Source organism: Pelmatolapia mariae, linkage group LG3_W, assembly GCF_036321145.2.
Source record: "Pelmatolapia mariae isolate MD_Pm_ZW linkage group LG3_W, Pm_UMD_F_2, whole genome shotgun sequence".
NCBI classification, from domain to species: domain Eukaryota; kingdom Metazoa; phylum Chordata; class Actinopteri; order Cichliformes; family Cichlidae; genus Pelmatolapia; species Pelmatolapia mariae.
Genome location: NC_086229.1, coordinates 62,739,160 through 62,754,583, shown reverse-complemented (window position 1 = coordinate 62,754,583; position 15,424 = coordinate 62,739,160). Strand labels below are relative to the sequence as shown.

Here is a 15,424-nt window from a genome sequence, read left to right as displayed (position 1 = left end):
GCATGCTTAACATCATAAGACAAAGGTGATGAGTTGTCCTTGTGAGAGGTAGATAGAAAAAACCCTTGAGAGATGAGGCCCTGTGGAATGTAGAGAAACAGGAACCCACAGCTGGGGGTGTACAGGTATGCACAGAACATCGTAAAAGTAGATGTTAGTCGTGAGCATACAATGTTTCTTCATGGCTTCATGGTTTGGTTTTTCTCCCTAATGATTATGTGCTTAACATCCACTCTGCATGTGCTTACATCACGCGCACACACACACACACACACACACACACACACACACACACACACACACACACCACTCTGGCTATGAATTGCTTTGGTTGCCATATAAGGGAATCCCCAGGGTTTTGGAGCATGTTTTGAAGCCCCCACCCCCGAAGGGTGAGACTAAAGGTATATACGTGTAGGACAGAGGCACGGCCCCTCAGATCTGCTTTTTACATTGCATAATGATGATGATGATTTGCATGATCTCCCTCTGCGCGGAGGTTTGAATAAAGGAGCATCACAAGTGTTTTGGAGTCAATAGTGTTCATTTTTTCCAGCTGAGTAACAAAAGGATCAGAGAGATCAATGAGAATGATCTAAACATCCTTCAGAGCAGTGAAATTTGATGCTGGTAAAATATCATGTTTACAAATTTTAGCCCACGTCATTCTGTTTTGTTAAGCAAACAATACATGTCATCTGGTCTCGCCTGATTTTGACTGAGTTCATTTATTCACTGTTTATTGGGCAAACAATAAAGTCTGTTTGCAAGAAGTGTGAAATGTTCCCAGTGGCTCTCACGTGTCAGTCTGCTGTTTTCCTATAGCTCAGAGTCACAAACTGCCACCACATAAGTAACAAATTCAACACAGATAAAGATTAAATATTCAGTTATTCTCAGGAATGTTTCTGCAAAAAAGTGACTTAATCAGAGCAGAAGCGTCATGAAAGGAGAGGCAATAAGAAACCATCTCACCATCAGAACAGACAGTGAGCATGACTAATGAGTGACACATCATCATGTGAACGAATGCTGCAGTCATAATGTATCTTACAGCAGAGCTTGATACTATGTTGATATGTTTTAAACAGTCGACAGTTTGTTAAACTCACAGGAGAACTCAGTTAAACATGGTTTAACAAGGACGATGAACTGAGTAAGATAAAATGGCCCAAGTGAAGGGTGTGGTTTAGTAACACAGTCTGTCCACAGGTTGGGTGTTGTTATATTAGAGATTATTTAAACTTTTAACCAGCAAAGATTAAATAGCATCAAAAATTAAAGAGAAAACTGCTGTATGTAAGTGCAACTGAATAGAAAACACAAGTGTTTATTCTGCTTTCGAAGTTAAATGCACGTAAGTCAAATAAATATTTTGACTACGGCTAATCGGACACTACAAATTGGGAGTAGAGGAGTCAGATCAGGCAAATCTGTAACACACATCTAAGTAAAACATGAAAGATTTGAATTTCAAATTTGATGGAAAGTTTGTTCTCATGTCATATTTAGAGTCTTTTCTTTGTGTTGTGTGGAGCTTCAGTGCCAAGATTACCTCAGAACAACAACAACAAAATTCTACTGGAGCTTTTTTGCAGTTTATGGGATTTCACAGTGTATTTACAAGTCACTATGAGTATGAAAAATTAAAACTCACAGTGAAAACGAAAGTTAAGCAGTAAGTTTTGTTTTACAAGAAATGAGAGAGGTGGAGGGTTGGGCTCCACCCACAGCCTGCAGCAACTGTTGGTCAATTGGAAAGTTTCCAACATTTATTCTCTGATTTTAATCCATAAAAACATGTTAATGACATATAACTCATGGTGCATTACTCAGATGGATTATCATAGGTTTTGCAGCAGGTTTTACTCTGTTAAATACACAGAAAAAGTGAACAAGTTATAAAGTTGACTCTGGAGGTCAGTTATAAACACTATGAACTGTACTTTTGAACAGGACAGAAATTTGTTTGTGGATTTCTAACATTTATTCTGCTCTTAAGCATATTTATTAAACCCAGAGTATTGACTGACAGGAGGAATGTGTAATGTGCTGAAAAGTAAAGAGCCACAAACAAAATCTATCTTGACACACACAGTAAACACATCTGAACTTGACTGAATGCATTCAGCTGCTAACTGATAAGAAATCACACGTTCAGGGGTTTGTAAAATACACTGTTGAGTCTGATCAATTCAATTAACTTCAAATATTTAGATATAGTGGGAAGCAGATTTATCAGTAAGCTTAGACCAAAACTTCTGGTCTCAGGTATGCTTAAAAACCTTTAAATTGATTAAAAATCCCAGTCTGCAATCCCAGAGTGCACTATACTGGTCATCGGATGTTCAAGATGGGCTTTACATCTTCCAACAACTGCTCACACTGTCAAGGCAATACACCAGACAATTACATCCACGCCCTTTGGTTCTGTCCACCAGTGCAGAAGTTTTGGCGTGAGATATGTGAAGACTTATCAAAGTGTCTGAAATGTAACATTCCAGCCTCCCTTTTAGTGTGCTTGCTGAGCAACTTGGATGAGGTCACTGCAGAAATAAACACAGCTCACATTGTTTTTACAGCCCTATGCATCGCCAAGAAAACGGTCCTCCTTAAGTGGAAAAATAAAAATAATCTTAATTCTAATCAATATAAAAACCATCTAATAGATCACATTAGTCTTGATACAGCCTCCGCCACCACATTTGATCAATCCCTATGGGCTCCTTTGATCGGCTTCATCACCTAGTGGGGGTGGGGGGTCAGGGTTTGGTCCTGCCTTCACTATTGTGGTTGATGTGGAGGTTGGGATGGGCTTAGGGCGCCAGGAGAACCCCTAGAGACGTTATCCCTGGAGGGCTCAACCCTGGGGGTTGTGGTCATAACCTGGTTAGTGACTCTGGTCGCTCTTAGAGGGTGTTCTCCTCGGGGCTGCATGCAGCGGGGCTGGGGGATGGACTGCACTGGCGGACGTAGGTTACTGGCCTGGTGCCCTGGCTGCCCCTGAGTGGATCCGGGGCAGGCGGGGGGGCTTGGGGTTCGGGGGTGCTTCGTCTCAGTGATGGGGCTCTGGCTGGGCCTTGGGGGCTTCGGTCCTCGTCAATGTGTCGCCGAGGTTGTGGGCGGGTGGGTGCACGGGGGCTCAGCGCTGGTACAGGGGGCCTCTGGTGCATCGGCCCAACTGAGGGGCTCTTCAACTGGCAGGGAGGTTGTTCCATCCTTGCAGAAGTCCACTCTGCAGGTGGGGGAGAGACACAGGAGAGGTGGAGAATAAACCTAACCTGGGTGTCTGTTGTCTTGTGTAGTCTGGAGATGATTGAATGTTGGGATGGGTATAGTTTCCTCTGCGGTGGGGTGGGGTGGGCTTCCCCAGGTCCTGTGGGGCTTAGCGGTGCTGCCGCCATAGGCCCCGGTCTGGATGGGCCTGGGCTCCGTTGCCTTGGTGGGTACTAGAGGACGAGGGTGCCTACTGGGTTCAGCGGGGGAGCTGGCCCTAAGGAGGGGCATCTTGCCCCTCCCTTCTTTTCTCCCCATCCCCGGCTGCCTCCCGCAAAAGGGGGCCCTTGGGCCTCCGGCCTCGGGGTCTGCAACTCGGTTCACTCTGGCACAGCTGGCTGCCGGGCTATGGGCCTCCACACCCTCTAGCAGACCGTTACATGGGGAAACCTTTTGTATACAAGCGCGTTGATCCACACAGGTGTGCACACGGGTGTTCACTGTTCGTAGACATAAACTACACCTTTCTTAGCTGCTACTTCAAAGCACATTGTGCGCTGTCTGTCCTGCGTGCTGCACAACAACATTCAATATTTAGTATTTACTGCTGTTCACACTTAGCTAGATTAACATGATGGTGTTGTGTTTAGTATGTTGTTGTTGTTGTTGTTGTTGTTGTTGTTGTTGTTGTTTTTTGCTCGTTTTCTCTTCTTTTTCTCTCAACAGGTGATCCAGGAGGTTTTTTTTTTCTCTTTGTCTTTGTAAGTGCCCTTTCTCACTGTCCCTTTTCCCTTCTGTTTTTCTTTTCCTTCCTCTCTTTCTTTCTCCCTTTCCTATCCCCCAGTCATGTCTGTCCCATCTGTAACAACTGAAAATAAAATAAATAATAACAACAACAAGTTTGATCAAATGGACCAATATGGCGAGGCCATGATGATCCATTTGGCAAAATAAATCCATTTGGTATCCTTGTTGGTCTTCAGACAACAATTCTGACGGCTAAAGAACCAAATGGGACAGACAAAAAATAAAAAATAAAAAAAGATAGATATAAGTCTCTACTTATGCTGCTTCCCTCTTGTTTCAGCAGCTGTTTTTAAAGATGGGCTCTGCAGGCACAGACAAGAAGACTGAAGTCTGTTTTCTTCTTTATGTACTGACCATGAACATGCACTGACCCAAGTGTATCAGAGTGGGGAAACTTTTAGTCTCTCTCACGTAAATCCTCACAAACATTTGAAACCCTTTTAATGCCATAAAGATCACTGTGTGTGTCTGAGATGGACCAACAGAAGCTTCACTTCTGATTTTCTTTGTTTAATATGCAGATAGAAACAAATCAATTTTAATAAATTAGTTCAATACAAGAGAAAGAGCTGCTGGTGCTTTGGAGGGGCTGGAGCAGTGGCCTTAACTTATTAACACTCAACTTAGATATTTGCACCTTTAACCTTGCAGACAGGCAACAATAAACCCAAATAATTCAACACATAATAATACCGATGATGCCTTCAAATCAGACTATGGGCCATTTCAGATTTTACAGGAGTACACCTGATAGCATTAACTCCAGATTCAGTCTTAGGCATTTTGATGCAATACATGTGGCGCATTCAGCATCACAAGGTTGCATGCTACTGTGTTAAATGCAGAACAGGCCCTTCTTTCTTGCGATACTTTAGACTGCCAGGTTGAAGATCATTTGCACACAGAGCTTACGGTATGCACATGTGCATGACATTGTATTTATAATGTCCTTATTATAAGTCCTTTATTGATGCAGCAGTCTCAATTTTATTTATATAGCACCAAATCACAACAAAAGTCACCTCTAGGCACTTTATCTTCTGTATATACATACATATGCATACATATAAGTGTACTGCAGGTCTATGATGATTTTCAGTGCTACTTTCATCTAGTTTTGATTCTGGTTCTGTCTTGGGTAAGTCCTAAAGTAGTCCTTAAGTTGAACTGTTGTCTTGACCTCCTGACCCAGTATGAACCTTCCAGATCCCTCAGGTCATCTGGATCCGGTTTCTTATCAGTTTCCAGAGTCAGAACCAGACACGGAGAAGCTGCATTCAGCTTTTATGCTCCATATCTCTGGAACAAACTCCCAGAAAGCCTCAGATCAGCTGAAACACTCAGTTTATTTAAATCCAGATTGAAGACCCACCTATTCTCAGCTGCTTTTGAATAAATCACCAAATCCACACTTTTAAGCTTCAATTTCAAAACTTACATTTTAACTACTGATTTTATCTACTGTTTTGATTTTTGATTTTAAATACTGTTTTGTTTGTTTGCTTGTTTGTTTGTCTTAATCAATTTTAGATCATGCTTTTTATTTGTTTTTGTTTTTAATGTCTCTGTAAAGCACTTTGAATCACCTTGTTGTTGAATTGTGCTATATAAATAAACTTGCATTGCCTTGCCTTGTAGTAGTAGTAGTCCTGTTGTAATTCTGGATCAGTTCTGGGTCTGGTTGAATTGGGTTTAGTCCCCGTGTCTTGATAGAGCCCTCTTTTTTGAACAAAACACAAAACACAGCCTAATAAATCTTTCAGTCATTTCTATTATTTTTTTTAATTGTTTGTTTAATTATTTATTTAATAATTACAAACATTCTTACAAATCTTATAAAAAAAAACTGACTCTTTGAATGCTGCATGTCCATGCAAAAAAACAGACAAACAATTAGCTGCAGTGAGTTGAAAATGAGATCAAACATGATGCTTGTTCTCACAGATAAAACAATGCAGTCATTTTATCACAATAGGTTATCAGAGTTGGACACAGATGAGTGTTTTGTGCTATTATTGGTTGACCTCAGAGAACAGACGGAACCATAATGAAAAATTTAAATATGTACAGTTAGGATGTGATCACTGTAATATCATGCACTCTGAATCCATCAGAAATGACTTTTAAAATGGTAACTGTATCTGAAGTGAAGTAACTAACATATTTAGAAGTTTCTGTCTTCATGCGTTTGGTATCATGCATTGAACCCTTTGAGTCCATCAAATTCTGGACATTCATGATCCAATGCTGGCAATCTGTGGATGCAGTCCTGCTGTTTGCTGAGGCTGGGGGTGATGAAACAGTTCATCTTCAATTGTCAGAGTGACATCAGTGGTCCCTATGGAATATTGGTGACAGCTGTTCACCTCCGGGTCATTTCTGTCTCTGTGTGCATTAGCACGAGTTTCAGAGTTGAGAAAGCCCTCAGACATTTCAATCTGTGGTTCAGCAGGAGGACGGCGTGAATCACATTGTTAATTTTTTCTGTAGATCAAAAAAAACCAACAACAGCAGCAACAAGAAGCACAGCAGAAACTGACAGACCAGCAATCAGTCCAACAGGTCCATCCTCCTTCCTTCATCAGGGGAGAAACAGGTGTGAGGTGTCAGCTGTCAGGTAGGTGATGAGTGAAGAACAGAACAGAATCCATTTCCTCTTCAAACTGCTGTCAGACATTATCTACTGCACTCTGATCACATCACTCAGACCAGCTGCTTTCTACAAAGTCTCATCAACAACATCTTTAGAAACAAACATCAACAACCAGGAAGCAGTTTCACCGTTTGTGGCGTTTGCGGTCCATAGCTGTAGTGCTGCCATACCATGCAGTGATGCAGCTGATCAGGGTGCTCTCCACCGTGCAGCTGTAGAACCTGCTGAGGATCTTGGCCGACATACCAGATTTCCTCAGCCTCCTCAGGAAATACAGCCCCTGTTGAGCCTTCTTGACTAGCTGTGTGGTGTTCAGTGTCCAGGTGAGGTCCACTGAGATGTAGTCGACCGTGTATCTAAACCTGCTCACCCTCTCCACTTCAAGGCCCCGGATAAACAGCAGTTGGTGAGTCCTCCTGTTCTTCCTTGTGTCCACTATCATCTCCTTTGTCTTGTCAGTGTTGAGGGTGAGTTTGTTGTCCTCACACCCTGACACCAGACCAGCCACCTCTCTCCTGTAAGCCGCTTCGCCCCCTCCAGTGATGCAACCGATCACTGCAATGTCATCCGCGAACTTCAAAATGATATCATCTTTGTTGGAGGTGACACAGTTGTGGGTGTACATGGTGTAGAGGATGCGGCTTAGGATGCAACCTTGTGGGACGCCAATGTTTGTTAATGCTGGCTGAAGTCCTGTTGCCAATCCCGACGGGCCGGGGCCTGCCAGTCAAAAAGTGCTGTAGTCCAGGCCGAGTGTTGCCAGCTTGTGAGTGAGTTTGTGAGGAATGACAGTATTGAAGGCGGAGCTGTCATTAACAAAATGTACTCTGATGTATACGTAGGCCCTATCCCTTCAATGTTCATTGAGGAGTCTTGTATTATCTTTTGTCTTATGATTGTTCAGGTTTCTTTGTATTATTGTTGGGTTTTTAGTTCGCAGTACAAAATGCCTTGAGGTGACTATTGTTGTGATCTGGAGATGTTTAAAAAAAATTGAATTGATCTCTGAACATCTTCTTTATGTTTCAAGCAAGACAGTTTTTAATAACAGCCTTACTAACAATAAGAGGTGTTATGAATAATACAGTGTTGTACCATTATAATCTTTCAGTGTACTGCTGGTTTTAAATTGAAAGTGTTTTACTACATTTTTGACTAGACAAAGTTTTCTCACCTTTTTAATAAACCACACAATTATATTCAGGAGTTTTCAGGTTTGCATTTGTTTTTTTTTTAATTTTCTACTATTTAGAATCACTTTTCTACTTTTAACAAGCATTGGAAGCATGTGAAAGAGGTTTCATGAATCTGGGATGTCTCTGTTTGTTGTTTTGTGATTGTGTGCTACTAGGATAAGACACTGATGGAATTAAATGCTTCACCATTTGTTTCCGCTTTGCTTTACACTGTTTTACAGTGCTGCTCTGCCCTCTGTTGGACATTGACTAACAATACAGCTGTTAGAAATCAGCTAAGAAATACTTCTTCAGTAATGAATTTTATTCTAATCAATCAATGTTTACAAGTTTTTAAACTGATATAACTTAAGTTTCTATTGTAATGAAATAAAATAAAGTGCCAGAGTTCCTGTTTATGAGTTTTATATCGAAATCAATTAAAAACAATCAAAAACGACAGTTTGGACTTTTTTTTGAGTCTTTGATAATTTATTTATGTACAGTTTTATACACCAAATTGGCATAACATTATGACCATCTGCCTGCCACCATGTTTTACCATCCATTTTGCTGGCCAAACAGCCCTGTCCTGTTAAGGCATGGACTCCTCTAGACCCCTGAAGGTACTGTGGCATCTACACCAAGATGTTAGGAAAAGTCCTGTAAGCTGTGAGGTGAGCCTCCATGGATCAGACTTGTCTGTCCAGGACATCCCACAAGTGCTCAATCAGATTAGGATCTGGGGAATTTGGGAGCCAAGTCAACATCTCATACTGGTTGTTGTGCTCCTCAACATATTCCTAATCCATTTTTGCTTTGTGGCAGGATGCATTATCCTGTGCAAAGACGCCATCAGAGAGTACAGTTTCTATGAAAGGTAGTGGTCTGTACATGGTCTGCAACAGTTCTTAGGTAGGTGGTAACATCCACATGGAGGGCAGGATCCAAGGTTTGCCAGCAGAACATTGCCCAAAGTGTCACATTCACACCAGCTCACATACTTCCTGTAGGACATCCTGGTGCCACATGTTCCACAGTGAAGCAACACACAACCAGGCATCCACTGCAGTGAACCTATCTGAAAAGAAAGAAAGAAATTTAACATATAAGGGTTGAGAGCTTGCATTTGGTTTTAGGTCCAGCTGTTAATTTACATCCGATGATTGTTATTAAATGTGTCTGTTAGCAGTTCAGCAGATCGGGAGGTCAGATCAGGAGAGTGGAGATCAGTCTCCACTGGAGCTCAAGCCTGGAACTGCTTCTAGCAGTTGGTAAACAGGCAACTTTACCACTATTAAATTTCACTTCCAGAGTCATAAAGATTGTAACATAAAGCAAAACTTTTTTTTTACAATAATTTCATGATAATATTCTTAAATAATTTTTTGTTCACCTGTTGTTTACAGCATAGTTTGACAATGATAATAAGCGAAATATGGTTTTGACAGTTTTCTAGTTGGTTTAAACTGGAAAGGATTTGTTACCAAATGTCATGATCTTTTAGACAATGTGATTGGTCATTTGGTGATTTACAAAACTAACCAAGAAATTAGTTTTTTATTGTTACTGGAAGTGGACAAAGACCCTCCTACGCCACCTCATATACAAGGGAATGCGATAAGTCCACAGGTTACAAAGACAACTAATTTCCTTACAGGAAGAAACATGTTCATAACTTAAAAAAATAAAATATTTTATTGAACAATGACTTTAAAACGACAAATTAAAGCCCTTTATTATGGTCAAACAAGCAATAATGGGTGTTGTACAGGATCATTATGCTACAGGGCCTAGTTATTATTGGTATTAGCAATGAGCACTGATAGTGACTGTGATCTTCTAGGGGGGAAAAACATTTTCACACTTATTTTTGAAGAAAAAACATCAACACTTTTTTCCCCCAGATTGGATAAATGTAACTTTTTATGTCCCAATTACCATTCAAATTAAAGTAATACTTCAAAATAACTTCTCAATAACATTGTTTAAATTTTGTTCTATGTAATTTTGGTTAAATTATTTAATGATTATTGACTCACTGGGTAGATTGTAAAACATATATACAGGAACCATAATAAAAATATTAAAAATTATACATTTTGAAGGATTTAAAATAAGCCTTTGGACTTTAAGGTACAGTTTAGCATTTTTATGAAGAAATGAAAAAGAGAAATCAAAATTCCAGGTGTGTCAAGGTGGATTGAATTATACACAAGTTTATTTGTATAGTTTGATGTCTTGGGGAAGTCCGTGTCTGCTTTAAATGGCTGTAAGAATGATCTGTACATTTTTAATGGTAATAATTTAATGGTAATAAAGCAAAAATGCTTCCAGACTTTACGGCCTTTATCACTCACTGGTGAATACACAGAACTATACACTAGTGTGTCAGGACACCAGCACCAAACTCATGTTTTCTTAGTTTAACTTCCTTGTATTTGATTCTCTAAATTTTGGGAGCAATATCAATTTAGTTATCTGGTATCAACTAGTGGTATCAACTAACACTGGTTGATTTCATGTTTTAACTGTGAGACCTGCATGATTTTAGTTTCATCCTCTCAGGCTAACATAAATAAATATCCAAAACACAACATTATGTGGGAGATGTGTTCTGACTACATTATCTTCATTGTATTAATAATACATTGATAAACTTAAATTATCTGAACTCCTGTAAACTTTGGCATAAAACATCATTTTTATGAGTAGAATGAAAATGGAAAGAAAAGCGTCTGGACTTCTCTAAGTTTCAAGAAGCTTCTTCAGATCTAGAGTCAAATGGTGGATTTAAACCCTATGGGAGTGTCCCCCCAAGAGGGACACGGACCCCCTATTGGTTATTACCAAAGGCCATAACCACCCTTAACTCACACATGAACTGATAAAGACAATTCCACGCAGCCATTTATTTCCCATTTCCCTCTATAAATCACTAACATGCAACACCAACACCAAGTTCGATGAGCAAGAATACAGAACTGTGCACCCCCCCCCCACAACACACAACACACACACACACACACACACACACACACACACACACACACACACACACACACACACTTGTTGGCTGTAAGAATGATCTGTACATTTTTAATGGTAATAAAACAAAAATGCTTCAATAAACTTCAGTGTAACTGCACACAGGTTCTCATTAGATCTCATAAGAAGAAAGATGTTTTCACTACTTGTGTGATACAGAAAAGAAACTGTTAGAGTACCTATTATAGCTTAAGGACAGCAGGGAATCTAACAACAATGTATTTATTTGTTTGTCTGATGTTTCATGTCATCACTTCTGCCACACGTTGTTTCTGATTGATCTCTTTGATTTAGCCATGAAGTCAAGCTCAGTTCTAACTGTGGAACCTGAATCTACGTCTATGGCTGTGACCGTCATTTCTGTGGCACCAAACTTGATTTGTAGTTTGATTTCACGATTCATGCCTCTTGCTGTGTCAGGTGACTCAAGAATAATAGAACCAATGTTCTCTACTCCCCACTCATCCACATACATTAGTCCTTGGATATTTCTCTCTGTGCGATAAAATGCAAAGATAACTGCTGTCTGATCTCTTTCTATTGGAGTGCAGCTGTATTCACTGGTTTTATCCCAGCCCACTTCCTCATTTTCCCTCACCAGTACACAGAAAATACCATCACACCACTCGCCCTCTTTGTTTGTGTGTTTCTTGTCTGCCCTATGCTTGGATGCATCAAACCTATTAGACAAAGAAACCCCGTAAGTAAAGGCACTTATTCGAGATGCCACCAATGCTGGGTTTCTTCCAAACATCACAGCTCCCTTCATGATTGCTTCTTGAGGATGAGAAGGACACAGAACTTTACACTGACCACCAAAGTGATTGGTAATATGCTGACGCAGAATCAGGCTTCTAGCATAGCCTCCGACTAACAGAATGTACTTAATGGTGAAATCTTTCTTCAGGATTTCTCTGAGACTCTTGGTGATGCCATTCAGACTCTCAGCATAGAAAGATCGTACTTTCTGTTTTGAGATTTTGATGGCTCCTTGATTCCAGGAAACACCTCTCAGGAATTCAAAAAACTTTTCCATTTTCTGCTTTTCTTTTGCCATTTCACCCAGGTTATATGGGCAGCTGATATCCACATCATCATCATCAATTTCTTTTAAAATTGAGATATCATACATCATCTTCTGCAGCTCTCCTGGATGCTCTTTTTCATATGCATCCCACAAATTATCACTGAAGATTTCTTTGAGGAACTCTTTGAATTTGTTATCCACAGTTTGTCCCCCCAAATCATTTCCTGAGGCCTTGTGCAGCTCCTTCAGGGCTCCTCCCTCCAGGACTTCATGAACAGTGATGTCAATGGTTCCACCTGCAAAACACAGGAAGTAATTACAAGTGACATCTTTACAAATCATTCTCTCCTCCACCCCTCTAATGCAGACTTTACGCCTTTATCACTCACTGGTGAATACACAGAACTATACACAAGTGTGTAAGGAAACCAGCACCAAACTCATGTTTTCTTAGTTTAACTTCCCTGTATTTGATTCTCTAAATTTTGGGAGCAATGTGAATTTAGTTATCTGGTATCAACTAGTGGTATCAACTAACAAGTTTCTAGAAGCTTCTTCAGATCTAGAGTCAAATGGTGGATAATCCCAGATTTAAACCCTATGGGAGTGTCCCCCCAACAGGGACACTGACCCCCTATTGGTTATTACAAAAGGCCATAACCACCCTTAACTCACACATGCAATGATAAAGACAATTCCACGCAGTCATTTTTCCCCATTTCCCTCTATAAATCACTAACATGCAACACCAAGTTCGATGAGCAAGAATGCAGAACTGTGCATCCCCCACCCCACACACACACTTGTTTGCACTGACTATCTCATTGTACATCTGTATAGTGAAAATAAAGGCATTCTATTCTATTCTATTCTATTCAGTGACAAGCTAACATTAATTTAATGTCTTCATACCCCATGTAGTAGTTATCTAGCTAACATTAGCACATTTATTTGTTGAACAGGTTTTCTTATTTTTGAACTTTGAAGTTCTCTCGAAAACCTGTGTAGGTCACAATCAGCCAGGGTTTCGAGTGAACTCATTGTGAACCCTGGCCCCACCCTATCATGTGATTCCCTGAGGTCAGATGGCCCAGGATGTGAGTGGGCATTAAGGTGTTTGAGAAGGGATCTCAAAACTGGATTATAGATGGCAGACAGTTGGTGTCGTAAACCACCACCTCTGTTCAAAGATGGTCGCTCACAGTGGATGTAAATGGCTTCTTTCACTCCTCTTTCAAACCGTGAAAACATAAAAAAGTAAGAAAAACTGCACTATGAAAAGATGGAGTACCTCCACAGTCCACCACAATGTATTGTGTTCCTGAAGCCTGTTCAAATGTGACTTCACTATTTTTTTCTCTTTCAAAACCATCAGCTGGCAGCTTCTTACACCAGACTGAGGCTGCTTCTGGTTCCAGTGCAATGACCAGTCTATCTTCCTTTCCTGCAGTCACAATACCTGCCTAAAAATCAAAGGCAAATAAGTCATTTTTTGTTTTAAAATAGCTGCACAGTACATCTGTTTATTGTCGTTTTACCTGCGTCGCAGCTTCTCTCATGAACTGTTTTGCTGAAGGATCCCAGATGGCAGGTACAGTCACCACCCAGGTGAAGTCAGAGGCTGAGTTTTCTGAGATGAATTTCAGAGCGTCCTCCTTCAAGTATCTCAGAGCTTCTGCGAACACCTTCAGTGCTTTCATTGATCTTCCATTTGCAGCTTCAATTGTCACTTCACTGTTAAGCTTCTATGATGGCAGACTGGATATAAATAGCATGACAAAGGACTTCTGTCGTGTTGTTAGCTGTTAATTGCTTGGTTTAGACTCTCATGTCAGAAGTTACAAACCTATTACTTCTTTTTTTTTTTTTTTTTTTTTGTCTGTCCCATTTGGTACTTTAGCCGTCAGAATTGTTGTCTGAAGACCAACAAGGATACCAAACCTATTACTTCATTTACAGCTTCAGTTGTATATATATATATATATATATATATATATATATATATATATATATATATTGTCAAAAGCCTTTTTCAAAAATGATCTGGCCAAAAGATAATACTTATGTTTAACATTAATGCACTTGTGTTTATGTTCGTGTGGCTATCATCTGAAGTTATATTACAATTAGTAAGGTAGATCAGTAAAATGCAAGAGCTATATTTATTTATTTATTTATTAGTACCTTTAAAACATTCAACACAAAGCAGAAAGTGTTAAACCATAATATAACAATATTGATATATTTGGATTTTTACACTTACTTTGCCATAGAGCGACATCTTGAAGCATTCAAAGAAGAAGTTCTTTCTGGCTTCATCACCACGTGTTCTAAAATAAGCTGACTGGGCTTCATAACCAAAGCTGAGAAATTTTTCATGTTCATCAAAAAGGATGCAGGTCGGAGTCTTTGGAGTCCTCTGTGAAACCTGTTTACCCCAGTACTTTAAACGAGGTTCAGTTTCTGCTTCTCTTTTTGTCAGACTGAAAGCATATCCACTGTACGCAGTGCCAAAGTCTATCGCTATGATGTATGAGTTATCCATTGTCGAAAAAGTGCTGAAAAGCAGCAGTTACAGAGTATTTATGAACAAACCAGGGGGTGGACCTCACTGAACTCCACCCCCTGGTCTGTGGAGTTCAGTGTAACAGTCATACTTGTGTCAGACTGGAAAAAGACTTTCACTAAAGACGACAGGAGACACCACGATGAGTACTCAAAGCAGGTAAGTACATTATATCAACCTACATCTTCTGCATAAACTGTCAGACTTAAATTTTTACACTAATTAGAACTATTTAAACATGAAAATGACTGAATGAAATTTAGAGTTTTGTTTATCAGTTTTCCTTAGTTTGAAATGATATGACAGAGTATGTAGTGCACAGCTAAGGTTTAGTATTTTTACTCTCTGGACATATGTCATCTGCCTAAATATCTGTGATGTCAGTGTTTCCTTTTTACCTTCAAAATAGAGATTGTAATCAAGCAGCAGCTCCACAGGAGCTGAGGTAAGTATTTGCTCTTTTTAATATCATTTGATTTTTCTGATCATAAATGTTTAAAATTGCTTCATGTATGTGGTTTTCACAGCTGAACACAGGATAGATTGCATGAATTATACCCTATTTTGCTATATGATCATCTCATCATAAGGTTCTGCATTTTAAAAAAGCTCGATAAACATTGCTCTGAAACTAATACTTCTAAATTGTGTGTGTATTGTGAATAACCTCTCTGTGATGTTTTTAAACAGTTTGGCTGAGATGGAAAAAAAACTTCATGAGGCAAAGTAAACATTTTTTTCTCATCTGTCATAAATGCCTGAAGTTTCTCATTTCTTCTTTTTTTTCTTCTTTTTTTTTTTAATCTGTTCACTGAGACTTTTGTTTCACATGCTGTATATTTGTCTCACAGTATGGTGGTGAAACCTCAAGAGGCGCAATTGAATTCAGTCAAAGAGAGGTACTGATGGCATAATTTGGGGAAACATCAAAG

The 15,424-nt window shown here is 39.7% G+C and overlaps 2 protein-coding genes across 2 annotated transcripts in view; one reads left to right on the top strand and one right to left on the bottom strand.

Annotated features, from left to right (window-relative positions):
* The window catches only part of LOC134624718 (CD226 antigen-like), a 309,325-nt gene that overhangs the window by 36,463 nt on the left and 257,438 nt on the right, over positions 1-15,424 (top strand). The gene's annotated exons all lie outside the window — the stretch shown is intronic.
* LOC134623851 (heat shock 70 kDa protein 12A-like) lies at positions 11,150-14,471 on the bottom strand. Its single transcript, XM_063468860.1, has 4 exons — positions 14,190-14,471; positions 13,465-13,671; positions 13,218-13,389; positions 11,150-12,222 (listed from the first exon to the last, which is right to left on the bottom strand). The coding sequence occupies exons 1-4, from the start codon at positions 14,469-14,471 to the stop codon at positions 11,150-11,152; spliced, it is 1,734 nt and encodes a 577-aa protein (XP_063324930.1).